We start from the raw sequence: 17,543 nt of genomic DNA, 5'->3' as shown, positions 1-17,543 counted from the left end.
TTATGGATAAAAATTATGATAACTATTATTTTATTTTATTATTTTTAGAAAGATAGTGAGAGTGGGGGAGAGGGACAGAAGGGGAGAGACAGAGACAGAGACAGAGACAGAGAGAAAGAGAATCCCAAACAGGCACCATGCTCAGTGCAGAGCGTGACACAGGGCTTCATTCCATGATNAATAAAACAGCTGGGTGGTGCCATCTTGAGAAAATTTCTGCTCCTAATTTGTTCAAGCTATGAGTGTAGGGGACCCTCTTAGAATGGTTTATAAAACTATTATTTTCACATCTTTGTATCTTTATTAGTTCTGTTATCTCTGCTTGTAATTGTTTTTATTCATTCTTTTATTTATCAAATATTTTTGAGCATCTGCTCTGTGCCAGGCGTTTTGTTGTTTGGGAGATTCGGTGATAGTTCTTTTTGCAGTTCATTCCGTCATCCCCTCTCTTACCTCTTGGTTTCTGCACATGCTGTTCCCTTTGGCTCTACTATCCTTCTCATCCTTCNATTCAACATTATTACCTCTTATCCTAAGATACACATAAAAATAATAATTATGTTAATGATCATTCATTCAACAATGCCTTCTATGGGCCACTCACTAAGTGCTGATGATTCAACAACTAAATTTCCTTCTCTCATGGAGTTGACATTCCAGTGGGGGGTGAGAGAGTTCTGTTCTGTGCCAGAAACTGTTCTAAGCATTTAACATGTTTTAAACCATTTAATTCTCACAACAACCCTATGAGGTACATTTGTAAATTGTACTGATTTTACAAATGAGAAACCAAGGCCCAAAGAGATTAAGTAACTTGGCCAAAGATACATAGCTGGCAAGTGGCTGATCTGGAATTTGACTTAGGTNACCACAGAACCCTTTCATCTGCAAATCCCTTCAAGGATTTTTGCTCTAACTATTCCAAACTACTTGATAGCCCTGAATATCTATGTCATTGGACTCCCTTGTACACTTAAAGACCAGTTTAGGTATCTGTCCTTTCCTTTATAACCTTTTATTATAATTGTCTGTCTCCACTTCTAGACAGTGATCCCTTTGAGGGTAGATATAACATTTATGATATTTGTCTTCACTGCTGTATCCCCAGCACCTAGCACATTGGTCACTCAATTAATGCCTATTAAACAAATATTTGACTCTTGGCAATCTACATAAATATTTTTTATTTGTGCTTTAAGCTGTTATGTTTCTGAAAGATTATTTGTAGTTTCATGATTTTCAAAAAACTTTATTTAGTTTGAGAGAGACAGAGAGAAAAAGAAGGAGAGCGAGAATCCCAAGCACAGGGCTTGATTCCATGAACTGAGAGCATGACCTGAGCTGTAATCAGGACTTAGATGCTGGCCTAGACTNCACTGGGTGTTATATGGAAACCAAGTTGACAATAAACTATTTAAAAAAAAGAAAAGACTTAGATGCTGGGGCACCTGGGTGGCTCAGTTGGTTAAGTGTCTGACTTTGGCTCAGGTCATGATCTCACAGCCCTGCATTGGTCTGTCTGCTGTTACTGCAGAGCCTGCTTTGAATCGTTTCCTTCTCTCTCTACCCCTCCCCCACTCATTCTCTCTCTCTCTCTCTCTATCTCTCTCTGTCTCTGTCTCTCTCTCTTGTTCTGTCTCTATCTCTCATTCTCAAACAAACAAATAAATAGAAATTTAAATAAAAAGTTGGATGCTTAACTGACCGAGCCACCCAGATGCCCCTGCAGTTTCATGATTTTTGATAAGATATTGGGGATAGTACAATTATATACAAAAACTGGTATTGAGACATTACAAAATTCATTATGTGATATCTGACAACTTATTTTACAAACTTAGATTCAGTGTATTGCAGGAAACATGCTTTCTTAGCTCTTTAGTTAATGGTGTGTTTTTCAGGAAACATTTAGAGAAATACAATGAGTTGTCTAAGATCATACAGCTAGTTAGTGACAGTGTTGGCCTAGAAGCAAACACAGGTCTCCTGCCTCCCAATCCAATGGCTTTTTTGTCTTTATAGATACCTTGCTGACATTAATTCAATTCCAATTGAACTTGGAAATACTGTCTTACCACAGATCAATCCACCTATTTCTAAAAGCCAGTAATTTGAAAAACTAAATAAGTAACCTTGAAGGACAACAGAAAAATCACTCTGCCCTCCAAATATCTTCCTTACTACTATGTTTTAGAAATCTCTAAGTTGTGGCTTTATCATGAGTTAAATACATCTTTCCATACTTATAGCAACTGGTTGTTGAAATCATTTCTGATATGACAATTAAGTCAAAAATATTTTGAAAGAAGGTAAAGCATCTAACAAAATCTGCTGAATAATGAGGATAGGACATAGATAAAAGTGTTGTAGGAGTTTCAAATGTAGAAATAAGTTAGGGTATTAGTAAAAACTATCACAGAGCTTTAGAGCAGAAAGGAGCCTTAGTAGTCAGGGAAGGATTAACAGAGGAATTAGGACCTCAAGGCAGAGAATTAATAAATATATATAACTCATGTGAAGGGTAATATGAAAAGCTGGATTGGTAGGCATGCACATTGGTACCTTAGAGAGTGAAACATTCAACTTGTTTTATGTTAAAAGATCTGTTGAGGAGTAGAATGTATAGAGTTGAAGAATAACTTGATTGACAGGCAGAGTAATTTAAACTTAATGTTCTAAGAATTAACAATAAGTTTTTGAACAAAGGAATACAGTATGAAAATTAGCCACATTTAAGAAAGATATATTTGGCATATATCTATTCAAATTTAAAGCTGGACCTTAAAATATAAAAGGATTTCAAATTGAAATTTTCTCCTTCCCCTCCTATGGGCTATATTAAGATGAGAACCACTTCTTAATTTTCTTAATATTCATATTTACTGTTCATTGAGCACTTAACAGATGCCAGACACATAATAAACCTTTCAGATGCAAGACTTTATTCAATCTATAGGAAATAGCACAATCCTTTGATGTAGGGACTACTGTTACCTCCATTTTAAAGATGAACACACAGGTTCTCAGAGGTGAATTGAGATGCCCAAAGTCAGATAGCTTATAAAGTTAGGAGCAAAAATTTAAACCCTGATTTGTTTGACCTGAATCTAGTTAGTAAAATAGTTGGCACATAGCTGAAGTGCAATAAATATCTCTTGAAAAACAAATGGGTGAATTAATATATTAGTAAGTCTATCCTCTTTTGCAGATGAAACTACAGATTCGCTTTAATGGTTTTCATGATCTAGATAAGTTCAAGTCCAGATAAAGAGTAAAGAAGAAGTCTGAGCCACAAAAGAGAAGAATTTACATAGGCAAATCTCTTGACTCTAGAAATTATGCTTAGGGAGAGATCTGGATTTGCTGAGAAATTATACACACACACATATACATATGTATGTATGCATATGTGTGTGTATAAACTATATATACATACACATCACCAAAAGAGTTTGGAACACCTTTGACACACACATACATATACGTGCATGTAGACCGACACAACCATATATGTTTTTAATCCCATGTTTTGTTACCTGCCCTGCAAGGGTGTGCATAATAGGATGTCAGAGCTAGAAGAGACCTTAGTAATTACGTAATCAGATCTCCTCAAGTAAATGTAGAAATTGAGGCACTAGAAGGAAAGTAAATTGCAAAGGTCACACAAGGAGTTAGAGTAAGATTAAGAATCTGAGTTTCCTGACTCACAGGTTTGTTTTACTCTGAACTGTCACCATTTACCATCTCAATTTTACAGATGGGGTAAGCAAAACATCCTAAGAATGTTGATGATCAAGCTCCTGCTACTTGTCCATTGAAGCAGGACTTGAAATCAGATCTCTTTTATTTTAAAAAACGAGCTTGTTTTCATCCAAATGCTTCTGTCTGGATGCCCAAAAGTAAGACCCATTCCTGTTGAATTAAATACTGGACTGAGGATAACTTATAGAAAACTTCGATCTTCACTTTAAGAGAAAATGTCCAAAACTGCCTTATTTTCAGAAGACAGGCTGTCCCAAGAAGGCTGTATGAAGGCAGGGATTCTGTCTTACTTATTGAATCCACAATACCGAGCACAAAAGAAGGCACTCAAAAAATATTTGTTGATTGTATGGCATACTAAAGGCAGAAAGGGAAAGTAAGTTGGGTAATGATTTCTCAATAAATGATGGATGGATAATTATAATTAGTGCTGAAAAATTAGGAATGAATGCGGGGAAGAGGTGGGAGAAACCCTGAAACAAAGGAGAACCTCTGTCTTTCTGATTGAAGCAGCAATCACTCAGCAAGGGCTGAGTGGTTTGGTAGGACTGTGATCGGCAGATATATTTAAATTAGGCCTCCTTAAAATTGCTGCTTTCCACCCCACCCCCATTCCCCTTTAAATTTTGTTTCAATCATTACCCAGGGACCGGATACAGAGATTCCTATGGGGAGTTCTAATGGGTCGATTCAATTTCAACTGGATGACGCCACTTAGCTAAGCATTAAGAGCTACAGCTCCGGGAAAGCAAACGACACAGAGAGAGGGAGAGAAAGAAATTATAACAAGGAGCAATAAATCCCTTCCCTCCCATCCTCCCCTATAATCCATTCACAAGACCTTCAGAAATCATCTACATTCACAAAACAGCCAGCTAGCTAGCTGAGCCGAACACACTGCAATCTCATCCCCCTCCCCCACCCCCGTCTCTGCAGATTATATACCAACACACCCTGAGCTGTATAAATAATCACACACTAGCGGTATCTATTGCTCTGTTGAGATAGCCTGCGTCTACAACTGCAGTTTCTGCTGCTTTGGTTCATCCGTCAGATTGGAGGAGACAGAAGCGGAGGCGGAGGCGGAGGCAGAAGAGAAAGAGGGGGAGGAGGTAAAGAAGGAAGAACGGGAGGAGGGAAGGGGGAGGGAAGAGGAGGGAAGGAAAACGCTGAAGGAGGAGGGGGAAAGAAAGAGGAGGAGGAGGAGAAGGGGAGGAGAAAGAGGCGGAGGAGGAGGGGGAGGAGAAATAGAAGAAGGAGGAGGAGAAAGAAGAGGCGGAGGAGGAGAAAGAGGAGGAGGAGATGAACAACTTGCCCTGCTGAGCTTTCTTTGGGGAATACGTGCATCAAGATTTAGATCTGCATGTAAAACCCATACAAAGTATCTGCCACTACAGGTCTGACTCTCCTCCCCACCCCCCGCACCATCGTTTTTTTGTTTTTTTTCGGTTTTTTTCCCCCCTTCTTTCCGTTTTCTCTGCTGTGTCAGAAAGACCGACACAGAACTATCTCTGTTTCTGGCTCCACTGCCAGTGGAGTTTTCATTCAGACTTTCCGAAGCGAGGTGGAGAAACCTAAAGACTCAGGAGAAGAAGAGGTCTTTTGAGCCAAATGGGGCATTAGTTCTTCTGCTTTTCTCAGCATGGATAAACCCTTTCCTCAAGGTAAGCCATAGAGATTAGCTCTTAAAGACCCTAGAATTCTTTCTATGCAATGCACAGATTGCCATTCATTCCAGCCATCCTGTGTGTGTGTGTGTGTGTGTGTGTGCGCGTGTGTGCGCGCGCGCGTGTGCACGCGTACAAGAGCAAACGCGTGGGTAAAATAAAATGAAAACCATTTAAATGAGATTTAAATGAATCATCTTTTGCACAAAACTATGCGTATTGGAAATTTATAAATCAAAATGGAATTTCAAAATAACCCTTCTGTAGCCAAATGTCAGTTTAATTTCTAGCCTGTTGACCTTTAAATGCATTTTGGTGCTTGCCTAAGCCCCTTATAGCGCAGCCTAACCACCCAAGCTGAGGACGTAGGGAGAGCCCGTGCTGAGGCCAGTCTGGCTGCCCAGCGGGCATCCTGTCAGCGTGGGGCTAGTCTGCTATTGGCTCACAAGTCTGGGCTGTGCATCGTTCAGATTTCATCACATCACCTTGCCCTGGGTAGAAATGGCGCAAGCTGACACGGCATAACCCCCTACTTACATTGAGTCAGAGCAGTGATTTAGAAATCTCTGGATCCATGCCTCTGTGTGTGTGTACATGTCTCTGTGTGGCATACAGAAATTTCGTCAAAAGTGAGAACCTGTGAGCATGTCCAGTTAGCCAATAGGCATTTGATAGGACCTAGTACAGTGGTTTATATTCCCTTCCATTCCTGTAGCGAATTATAATTATCATTCACCTCTGCGTGCTGGAAACCAAGTTGGATGAACAGAAAACAGACCTTGAACTCTGAAACAGAAAATCTATTTTGAAATGTAAACTATTGTTGCTTTTCTGGGTACATTAAAACCTCATTGTAACATAATGTGCTATTATATGAATTTGGATATACCAGGTGTTAAATCATGTTCCCAACAAGTCGTCTGCATACATACATACCAATAAGGCCCAGGCTAGCATTTTATCCACAAGGAAGTATTAGTCTTACTCCCTGTACCTCTAAATAAACATTTACTAAGACTTTATTCTATGCATTTTGGTTTCTTTGTGTTCTGCTTTTAGGTGTCTCTAGCTGTGAAACAATCTAGATGGTGGTCTGAGTGACTTGGATTTGGAGGGTTTTTATTCAGAGTTGAAGAGTTGGATAGTGAGGAATTAAAAAATCTAAAGGAAGGAGACTTCTTCTTCATGAAAGACTTTCTGAGACAGAGAAATGCAACCAGCAAATCCAGCATAAAACATTTAGAGTATCAAGATGAGAAGGGGCTTTAAAAGCCCTCCTTTTGTGCCCCTCATTTTGCAGATAAAGAAACTGAGGCTTGGGACGGAAGTCACTCTCCCACAGTCACAAAACAAAGTAGAGTTGTAGTTGGGACTAGAACTTAAACTTCTGGTATCTTATACAAGGATTTGAGGTTTAAAGAAAGACTCCTACTTCTTAAACGAACAACTAGCATTTTCTTCAGGATTAGAATTATGTGAATTCCTTTGTTATTACAGTTTTTCCATGTCCTGCTCATCACTGAAACACCTATATCTTTAAAAATGCAAGGTCTTAAAACTACAAGACTCTCCAGTTTGAAATAAACTGCCCCGAGTCTTAATGAAACTATTAAAGTAATGAATAGGACTAGGGTAGCAAAGTGACAAGTTAAGAGTTAAATGTGGTGAGAACCTGGCAGCTCCAGCAAGATGTATGTGGTAGGAGGGAGGCCCAGTCAGTGGCTGAGAGGTTAGTAATGTAAACTATATACAACTTGGTATTTGTAAGGGGGGAGTGCTTTGATAGAGATGCAAATGCTTTTGCACAGAGAGGGATTTTTGGAGAGCAGACTTTGGAACAGTAGAACTAAGAAAACATATAAAGCCATAGCAGAAATTCCCCCTATGTTTGCTTTCAGTTATTCTGAGAACGAGTGTATATAACAGCAGAGCACAGAAAAAAAGTAACACACCCCAGAGCTGTTACACAGTAAGGTACAAAACAGCATTGAACCCATGGGAGTGGGAGAAAACAGGAGCCAGGCTCTCCTTTCCCCTCCTCTTTGAAATTGAGGTTGAGTCATATTGTTTCAGGAAGGATTTACCAAAGAAATCAGAGCTGTCTTAAGGTATTAGCATAGTAGGGCTTTAGATAAGGAAGTTTTCAACTTTGGTCTCAACATGGCAGATTTTAGGTTCCAGGAAGTAAATATTTTTTTTTCATTAACAAACAGCATTTCTTGAATAGGTTTAGCTCTCTAGTCCCTTAGTTGGCATAAGAAAAGAAATTTCTGTTTAGGTGAACATAGAAAATTTCAGGGCTGCAGAAAAACTGTTGAGAAAGCTATGAGCACCTGGCCAGAGGGACTGACATGGGAGTGGGTTTACAATGCATCATTCATTACTGCAGAGGCACTACGTGACAGAAATCACCAGATCCCACCAATGTGCAGCCAAGACTTGTAATCACTTTGGCTCCTATTTGTAATATTTGATATGCATATTCTCTCATTTAATAGACTATAGAACTCACCAACAGCCCAGTTGTTTTTTTTTTTTTTTAACTGTTTCTGCTCACAGTGAATGGCCCTTTAATGGGTAGATTTCTGAATCATAAACATGCATGCAGTAGTAGTTTTTCATCTAATCTATCTGCTGTAGCAGTCTCTTGTTGTTTCTTAACTTCCCGCCTTTTACCTTTCCCTACAGTATCTATTTCAGTTCATCCAGTTAGTCAGATTGGCAAACAATTTACTATCATTCAATCTTGTTTTATCCTTCTCAACACCCTAATGTTACCCAGGTCCTCCTGTCCTCTGTATTGCAGATTTTCCACAGTCCATTCTAATAAAAGATTCTGCAGGGCAGGAAGAAACCTTCCGAGTTCATCCTGTTAGGCCCCTTGTAAACAAGACAGTAATACTTCATCATCCCAAACCAATGCCCAAAGCTTCCTTTAATCATCCAACCAAGCATCTCAACCTCTCAGTCTTACAGCAATCTGATCAATATCTAGATACACCTTCTTAACTTAAGCACGGTATATACCCTTCTGCTGCCAAGACAGGATCCCCTTTGAACATGATTCTGAGTCATTTCAATTATGACCTAGATTCCTCCAAGTTTAGCTTTTGAACCTTCTGGGCATGTCCCTGAGATACGTACTGATACCCTTGGAATTCCATATGATTATCTCTTGTAACTTTGAGGCCTTGTATGCCTTCCTTTGAGTTACTGATTTTTGTAACTTCCAATATGACTTGAATCTAGTTTCCTTTGGGAAATCAATGAGTCTGAAATGCCTCCAGTGTATTTTTTCCTGTTCTTATAGTATAAAGAACAAAAAGAGCCTGACACATTCTTTATCTGATCAATGGGAAATAAATCTATTTCTTACAAATTTGCCAAAAGAATTCTCCTGATCCAAAGCTTCTATAGCCACATACCCTTCAGGTCAGCTGAACAATGTTTCTTTGTTTATTTAGCTGTTCCAATGAAAACTGCTTTTTCCTTTCCAAAGCTAAGATTATTAGTCTTAACAAAGTACAGCAAAGGTAGATGTTGGAGGCTTCAGGAGACTGTGAGTCCAAGTAAATAAAAGAAACATCAATTTTGCTTTTGAATGCCCAAATGAACAAGGGCATATTACTTAGTTTACCCTCAAGGATTGAAGGTGTGGAAGCTATAGACAAAGATAAATTTTTTTTTGCCAAACTGTGTACTTACAGAATGATAGACCATAATAGGGCTCAGTCCTGCAAAATCACCTAGTTTACCCCTATAATTATATAGATAGTGAAATTGAGGCCCAAACAAAGCAAGTGATTTGACGAAAGTTTTATAGGTATTTGAGTCTTAGAATGGCCACAGTGTTTATCTGCATTCTCTTCTGCTGCATTAAATAACACAAAAACAACTAGCTAAAAAGTGAAATTATAGTCAGACTGGTTCTTCTATGTGATGTGCCAGAAAGTTATTTTTAACCAAATTAAATCTTCTTTTCAAAAAATGAACAGATGTAAATTCAACTAAACAGGTTTGTATGGGGATACAGCCTCAAAAGGCAATGAGTCTGGTCATATTATTAGCCACTGAGGCCTGTATGAACGACATCCTTATTTCTCCTGTTACTGAGCTTTGGGCACATTTCAGTGTCGTGTTTGCTTGCTTATGGAAATCTAATCAAGCACTATCCTCTTTCACTTGTTCATTTCTATTACTCATTCAAGCTTTGCATTCTATACAGTAGTGTGAGTAATCGATCTATTTTGAGGAAGCCTGAAATATGATGGATTTCAAATATATGCTTTATTCATGCTAGTGTTTCCTAGGTCCTAATGCCTCCAGGATGACTCTGGGATTTGTGTTTAGGTTTTCTTGTGTACACCTTTCGGGGTGCCCAGTCTTCCAGGTGTTGCAATACAGTTTCTACTGTTTGTACAACATTTTCCTCATAGTCACCAGTAACAGTTCTAGGCTCAATCAAATCTTTCAGGGAATGTCCACCCACCAGTTCCTGATCGTGCTACAATGGAGACACAAGCATATATGCTTTCTAGATATTCAGCTTGGTTTAGATCTGATATAAAACGTTGTTGCTCTTTAAGAAAGCCAATTTATTGTGTAAGGTAAAGGTAGGGAAAAGCAGTTCAAGTAGATTCTGCCTAGTAAGTCTCATCAATGTAGACTTGACTTAAGGTGGTAATAGGTACAGATACTGGTGATAGTTCAAATAATTCTGAGTACGTCTTTCATGGTTCCCTCAGCCCCAGTGTTACTCCCACATGAATAAAAGTTTGATTCTGGAGGCACACTGCCACTTAGAATTATCTGTTCAGTAAGTTACAGCAGCATAAAGGTGAGGAGAACTGCAAGATGATTGGTCTTGGCTTCCTTAAAATTTTGGAAAGTTTTTTTCCTATTATTCTACAGATAGCCTGATTTTTGCCGTCTGTGTCTCTGCCATATCAGTGCCATTATCACATCTTGCCTGCCTATATTCACTGAATCAAGCAATTCCATTCTCATCTGTTTATTTATGCTTATCAGAAATTTTGCTGAAGGGAGAATTTTGATTGATGATACATATATGTTCACCTTTATCTCTCATACATACACATTCACGCAACTTCTCATGGAAGACATGTGAGGCTTTTTCTTTTACGTTGGCATTGCTTCAGGATGTAGCCTTTGCATTTGAAATTAGGTTCCATTTTTATTAGAATTTTGATGCTCAAGGCCTAGATTTCTCTGAGGTAGCTGCTCTTGTGACCCTAGTCACATGATGAAATACAAAAGGAATCAATGATCTGAGCTTTGGTCCCAGAGTGCTTTATAGTATGGATGAGTTGTCCAGATTTGCTTGTAAAGAAGTAGGCAAGGTCAATTACAGAATAAAGGTATAACATGAGGACTACCTTAAAGTAACAGAAGGTAGTGGTAGAGGAGACAGGGCTTCAGCTTTGTTGAGCTCCCTGCAAANCTCTGTGTTCTCATGTGTTGTTTCTATTTCTTCTCTCCCAGGATTTTCTGATGTGCCCTAAAGTCCATGTAACAACAAGGGCTCTCTATCACCACAAGTGCCACCCTGACCCAAAACCACTCAGAACTCAAGAATCAAGGCAAAATGGATGCCGCGGTGACAGATGATTTCCAACAAATTCTCCCTATTGAACAGCTGCGCTCTACTCATGCTAGCAATGATTATGTGGAACGGCCTCCAGTCCCCTGTAAACAGGCCCTCTCCAGCCCTTCCCTTATAGTGCAAACCCACAAATCTGATTGGTCCCTGGCTACCATGCCTACTGCTCTTCCCCGCAGTCTCAGCCAGTGCCATCAATTGCAGCCCTTGCCTCAGCATCTGAGCCAGTCTAGCATTGCCAGCTCAATGTCCCATAGCACCACTGCCTCTGATCAAAGGCTCTTGGCCAGCATTACCCCCTCACCTTCAGGCCAGTCCATCATCCGAACCCAGCCTGGAGCAGGGGCCCACCCCAAGGTTGATGGTGCTCTGAAGGGAGAAGCTGAGCAATCTGCAGTGCACCCCAGTGAGCACCTCTTCATCTGCGAGGAGTGTGGGCGCTGCAAATGTGTCCTCTGCACGGCAGCTCGTCCTCTCCCCTCCTGCTGGCTGTGCAACCAGCGTTGCCTTTGCTCTGCCGAGAGCCTCCTCGACTATGGCACTTGTCTCTGCTGTGTTAAAGGCCTCTTCTACCACTGCTCCACTGATGATGAAGACAACTGCGCTGATGAGCCCTGCTCCTGTGGGCCGAGCTCTTGCTTTGTCCGCTGGGCAGCCATGAGCCTCATCTCCCTCTTCCTGCCTTGCCTGTGCTGCTACCTGCCTACCCGTGGATGCCTCCATCTGTGCCAGCAGGGCTATGACAGCCTCAGGCGACCAGGCTGCCGCTGTAAGAGGCACACCAACACTGTGTGCAGAAAAATCTCTTCTGGTAGTGCACCATTCCCCAAGGCCCAGGAAAAGTCTGTATGACCTCCTAACAAAATGGATCCAGAGCTTTCTCCTTCTAGCCCCCATCAGTGAAGCATAGGCCTCGTCTTTGAAGAGGGGGAGGAGGAGTAAAGTAGCCAAAGTTTGGGCCTCACCAATTTTGCTCCTGCAGTGTCAGGGGAATGGCCAAGTACGTCCTTGTGCAGGATGCCTTGCTCTTTCTCACAGTATCTATCCCACTCCTCTTCAACCTTGTTACACCTTGCCATTTTAGCCTGTGGCTGTCATGGCAAATTCAGGTGATATATAGGCATGATATTTGGACACCGAGGGCTGACAGAGCCCGCAACGTGGAGGTTTAGGGGCTCCCCAACATAATGCCTCTCGACGCAGGCTCTGAGCGTCACTCTACTTTCCACAGTGCCTTTGGAAACTTTCTTCTAAGATGGTTTTCACAGGTCCATGTGGAACAGCGTTCAATATTCCAGGGAATCTGATCCCTTCTCCCTGTTTACTGCCCTTCTCTTCTTTAGTCTCTTTTTCTCCCTCTCTCCTCTTGTTCTGTGCCCCTTCCCCATTCATTTCCAGTCTCTCTCTTTTTACTTTACCTCCCTTTTCTTTCTTCCTTCCTTCTACTCCTTTGCCCCCTCCCTTTCAGACTAACCCATTCTCTACCTGTATTTCTATCTTGTTTGATCTATCTTTGTCTCTCTCTACCTGTCTTTCTTTCTCTACTATGTCCAAAAGTGCTGTTTTCCATAGGTGTTTCCTTGGACGCCAAACTTTGCTATGCTATACTATTTACTAAATTTTATTAAGGGAAATGGATTACTGTAATGAACTGATCACTAGCAATAGTCTATATCCTGACACGTGTGTGTGCACTCATAACCACACTCACCTGTTTGTGAGCATATGAGACGAAATTATCTTACATTTCCAGGTTTAACTAGCTGGAGTTTTACTCCCTTTCCCAATAATCAACGTATAGTACTGACAGATTCCACTAGCATGCGGAGTAGGATAGTAAATCAGGATGCTCATAACTTTGTATGTCTGACCCAAGTGCCAAAGGCAGACGTGCTTTATAGCTAAATGAACAAAGCAAAGGATATTACAAAGGTCTGTTCTCTCTTAGAAGCTAACTGCCCTGAGACTGCATGGCTCAGGCCTTAATTATGGACATCAAAAGTCATAAAACTTTAGAGCTGGAAGAAATCTTAACTGTTAATCTAGTTCAATGCCCTTATTTTACAGATGGGAAAACTGAGGCCTGGGGATGGGAAGGGATTTTCCCAAGGCCACACACTGAGTTCATAGCAGAGTTGGGACTAGAATTCAGGCCTTCTGACTCCTAGTTAAATATTCTCTACCCTACACCACATTAAGTCATGGGACTTTTCTCCTAGGACTCTATTAACAGTGACAGAAGGCCATTGCCATTCAATTTTCTGGAACCATGCCAACTTAGTGTGCTGGTCTTTATGCAGTGCATGGTGGGTAGCTAATTAACTATCAGGTGTTGAGGCTGCCCCCAGTGGACATCACCTTTGGCTCTGTCACCTGTAGAAGCTCAAGTGTGGAAAAAACAAACAAACAAACAAACAAACAACCCCTAACCAAGCTGTACCTTCGCCTACTCTTTGCTGCACACATTGTGCTCACTCCTGGCTTTGTCTGCAATGGCAATTGCCCGAGAACCTAAATTTCAGCGACAGTGGAAAACTGAGATGAAAGACATATAATGCAGAGAACTGACTTCTCTTTTAAAAACATACCAAGAGCCTGTGTTGTGAATCCACTTCAATGGGAAAAGGCTGCAGTGGGGATGGCAGGCTCCTAAAGACAGCTACTAAAAGACATGAGAATTAGATCCAGTTTCCCTCTGTAAGTGAATCCAAAATTCACTAAGGAATTCAGAGATTGAGGGCACTTGCTTGAAATCAAGGTGCTCCAACTTAGTTTAAGACTTCCAGACTCTGACTTTATATATCATCTCTTTTAAAGTGTGCATGGATGTGTATTGCAGAGTGGAGAGGTGGAGAGAAATGTATAGTCATACACAGGGGGAAGAAGAAGAGAACATCCATATCTCCTTGTTGGATATATACTATAGAAATATGTGCCACTCAGTTTTTGTTGGTTCTGAATCTTCCTGAAGTATACTGACATTTGGGCTGTACACAGCCCCATACTTTCACTTTCACCTCCTCTTCTAGAATTGCTTTGCTCTATTTTTGTATATAAATATGTTATGATTATTATTAATAATGTTAATGATATTGCTGCAAATGGTGCCATATATAAGGTTTGGCTTCTTGGAACATTATAAACCCAAACCAATACCTGTAACCTCTTATGTTGCTTTCAGATCTTTCAATTTTAAGTAACTTTTAAAAATCTTACAAGTCTGCTGATTGAACTTTGACTTATCTACCCCTAAAGCTGTGCCCAGTTCTCTGAGTCCAGCTGGATGGTGATGAGTAGCAACACACACTTCTCCCCGCTTATGCCTGAAATTTGCTTAGAGCTGAGACATATAAGGATTCTATGACTCTAGTGCATTGTTCCTGGAGCTAAAGTTATTCTATGGATGTTTGCTTACTAGTTTCAGGGCCCAAACTAACACAAGTCCCTCCTCTTTGATAGCTCCTTGATATCCCAATCCTGCAGTCCTTACTCAGGCAAATTGTGCACTGCCAGAGGGGCCCTGGGCTCTGCCATACACCCAGAAGAGCTCTTCTCAGTGTGTTTCTAAATGGCCTTACACTTGGTAGAAGAAACTGAAGGGTTACTCAAATGCAATTGCAATCTGCAATCTGCTGCTGAGTCAGGGCTTTCACTTGTGTCCAAGTTGGCCTGATATGGGCTGCATCTGGTTTACGTATAGATGGGTCCTGTTGGGGTACGCGTACAGATGTGTGAGTGTGCATTTGCGTCCCTTCTGTGAAGTTATATATATGTATATGTATATGTATATATGTGTGTGTGTAAATATATATATTCACACATCTCTATATATTTTAATGTATTGCACAAGTATATTTAAAATATATATGAAAGAACTCTAAATCCTGTAGAAAGCCTCTGTTTTAATTATTTTCTACCTTGTGTCATGTACTGTATAAACAGGAATGTTTAGAGGGTGTTTCCTGCTTTGCATTTTTTTTGCAGTCATCTGTTACTACCTTACTCTACTACTTTCCATGTATTGGTTCCCTGGTACATCTCATATGGTTTTAGTCAAGAGTTTTCCTTTAATTCCAGCGCATCTTCCTTCATCACAATAGCTATAATAAATGTAGTGAACACTTATATAGTGCTTACTATCTGCTATAAGCACTATTTTAAGCACATTACCTATATTGGCTCATTTAATGCCCATATTAAGATGTAGATACAATTACAATTGCCATTTTATAGATGTGAAAACTAAAGCACAGAGAGGTTATTTAACTTGCTGAAGGTAACAAGCTTGTAAAATATGGAGCTAGTATTTGATCCTAGGCTGTCTGAGTTCCAACTCCTTGCTCCCGAGTTAGGTATAGAAGTTTGGAGCATAATGCAAACTCTTCTGGTATAACAAACCCCAAACAGTGAATAGTCCTTTCCCTAACTGCAGTTCATCTGCAGCCTAAGACTTGAAACAAATGTGTTCCTCTGTTAGGAGTGAAGCAATAGTTACAGACATCATATATTAGCTCTCTTGCTTCCCAAGATGATGGCATTACCAACTTCTCTAGTATTCCCTTTGAAAACATGCTTGCACACAGTTGCCATTTTTCAGGAAGTTCATGGTATAGAACTAGTAGAGAAATATTGTGACTTGTGCCAGAGAAGTTTAAGGGTTTTTAAGAATTTGACCTTTTCTTTATAGGCTCAGGGGAAACTAATATGATTTCTTTCTGCAGAAAGTAGAACTAAAACTATTTTTGGAACTTGAGATTAGTTGGAATTGTTAACATTTAAGTTCATTGATTATGCTGAGAGCATTTTTCTGATTCAAATGTAAGCAATCCACTGATGTCTATTGTTAAGTGTAATACCTTACCTTTTCCCATCACCGCCTTTATACTGACAATCCTTTACCCTGGTATTATTCCAGAGCCAGAAAGACTCTTAAAGAACATCTACTCCAACATCAACATTGTATAGTTGGAGAAAAAGATACATAGAGAGGGACTATAACCTATCCAAAGTCACACAGTTCTGAATTTTGGTGGAATTATGATTTCCAGAAATCTGAGTTTCTTAGAAAATAGAACTTGAAGCAAAAGCTTATGTGTACTCCCAGGGAAGTAGGAGTAAGGGGAAAAAAAAGTGAGCTAGGGAAGGAAGGAGAACAAACAAAAAGGAGTGTATCATTGTGTTGGCCACAATCTGTTTCACAACAAGCTAATTTCTCAATTTCTTATGACTGGCCATATTGCATCTCCATACAGCCCATCTGGGGGAGTAAGGGGGAAGAATTTATCTCCTGCCTCTTATCTCAATAATCAAATATCTTCCCTGTAGGATATTAACTCCCCCACACTTCTGTGTAGTGCACGTGTGGATGTCCAAGCATGTACCTTGGCATCCCATACCTCAGGAGCAAGGGGTAACGTAGTGGTTCCACTACAGACCAGACAAGTGTGTGGCTATGTGTATGCTATAGGGAGACAAATGAACTTGAGAACCTATGTATTCTCAACTTGCTTTGAAAGGCTTCCTTCTGTATGGAAATGAAGTTCCTGGTTCAACTAGAGGAGTAACAAAGTCTCAAAATATCTTTCTTCTTAGCATAAAAAGAAACTTTATCTTACTGAACTTTTCAAAAAGCATGTGTAAACCAATGCATGTACATGCACTTATGTTCACTTAAGCTTCATCAACTTAGCAGGAAAATTGGTCAAGTTAATAAATTCAGGAAAAATGGCTAAACAATTTATTTTGCAACATAAAAATAAAACATTCTGGTGGCCAACTGAACTTTTTTCTATTTCAGTCACTAATTATGATGATATATATAGACATATTCTAAGAGCTGTACTATCCCTTATTCTTATACTTAATAATCCCCTGTGCCTGATCGACCATACTTAGATGAAGTCAAAGCATCTAGTTAATAAAAACATCCCATTGATATAGCTTCATATCTATGGACAATGTCATCAAAGCATTGGGATGCATTCCACTTATTTAATTCTTGCTTTTTTTCATGTAAGAAAAGATGAGCATAGGAGAATTCTGAAAAATTTTCAAAGTGAATAATGAAACTATGCCATCACTCCAAACAATACAGCAAAACTCTCCTTCAATGACATCAACTTTACTGAGTCCAGTGGTTACTTCTCTGTTCTCATGTACCTGACTTACTAGCACCATTTGACATAGCTGTTCATTCTATCCTCATTAAAACACTTTTACCATTTGGCTTCCAGGATATCATATTCTTCTGGTTTTCCTCCTACTTCACTGTCTACTCCTTCTCTGTATTCTTTGCTGGATCCCTTCATTTCCCTCACCTCTTCATATTCAAGTATCTCAGCAATTGATCTTTGAGATATGCTCTTTGGGTACTGTTTACATGATGACTTTCAAAATTGTATCTCCAACCTGGACTATTCCTTTGAACTTCTCATTCGTATATCCAACTGTCTATTTCACATTTCTACTCTGATATCTGTTAGTAATTTCAGAAA

General features: G+C 39.9%; 1 protein-coding gene and 1 pseudogene across 1 annotated transcript; both read left to right on the top strand.

The window, feature by feature from the left end:
- Positions 1-5,072: 5,072 nt before the first annotated feature.
- Positions 5,073-16,769, top strand: SPRY3 (sprouty RTK signaling antagonist 3). Its single transcript, XM_077771201.1, has 2 exons — positions 5,073-5,426; positions 10,932-16,769. Exon 2 carries the CDS (start codon positions 11,035-11,037, stop codon positions 11,899-11,901), a length of 867 nt encoding a protein of 288 aa, XP_077627327.1. The 5' UTR covers positions 5,073-5,426; positions 10,932-11,034; the 3' UTR covers positions 11,902-16,769.
- The window catches only part of LOC144237540 (dnaJ homolog subfamily B member 6-like), an 11,558-nt pseudogene continuing 8,764 nt past the window's right edge, over positions 14,750-17,543 (top strand).

This window comes from Crocuta crocuta, unplaced genomic scaffold, assembly GCF_008692635.1.
Source record: "Crocuta crocuta isolate KB4526 unplaced genomic scaffold, BGI_CrCroc_1.0 scaffold605, whole genome shotgun sequence".
NCBI classification, from domain to species: Eukaryota; Metazoa; Chordata; class Mammalia; order Carnivora; family Hyaenidae; genus Crocuta; species Crocuta crocuta.
The sequence above is the reverse complement of the archived record's forward strand: the minus strand, read 5'-3'. Positions and strand labels throughout refer to the sequence as shown.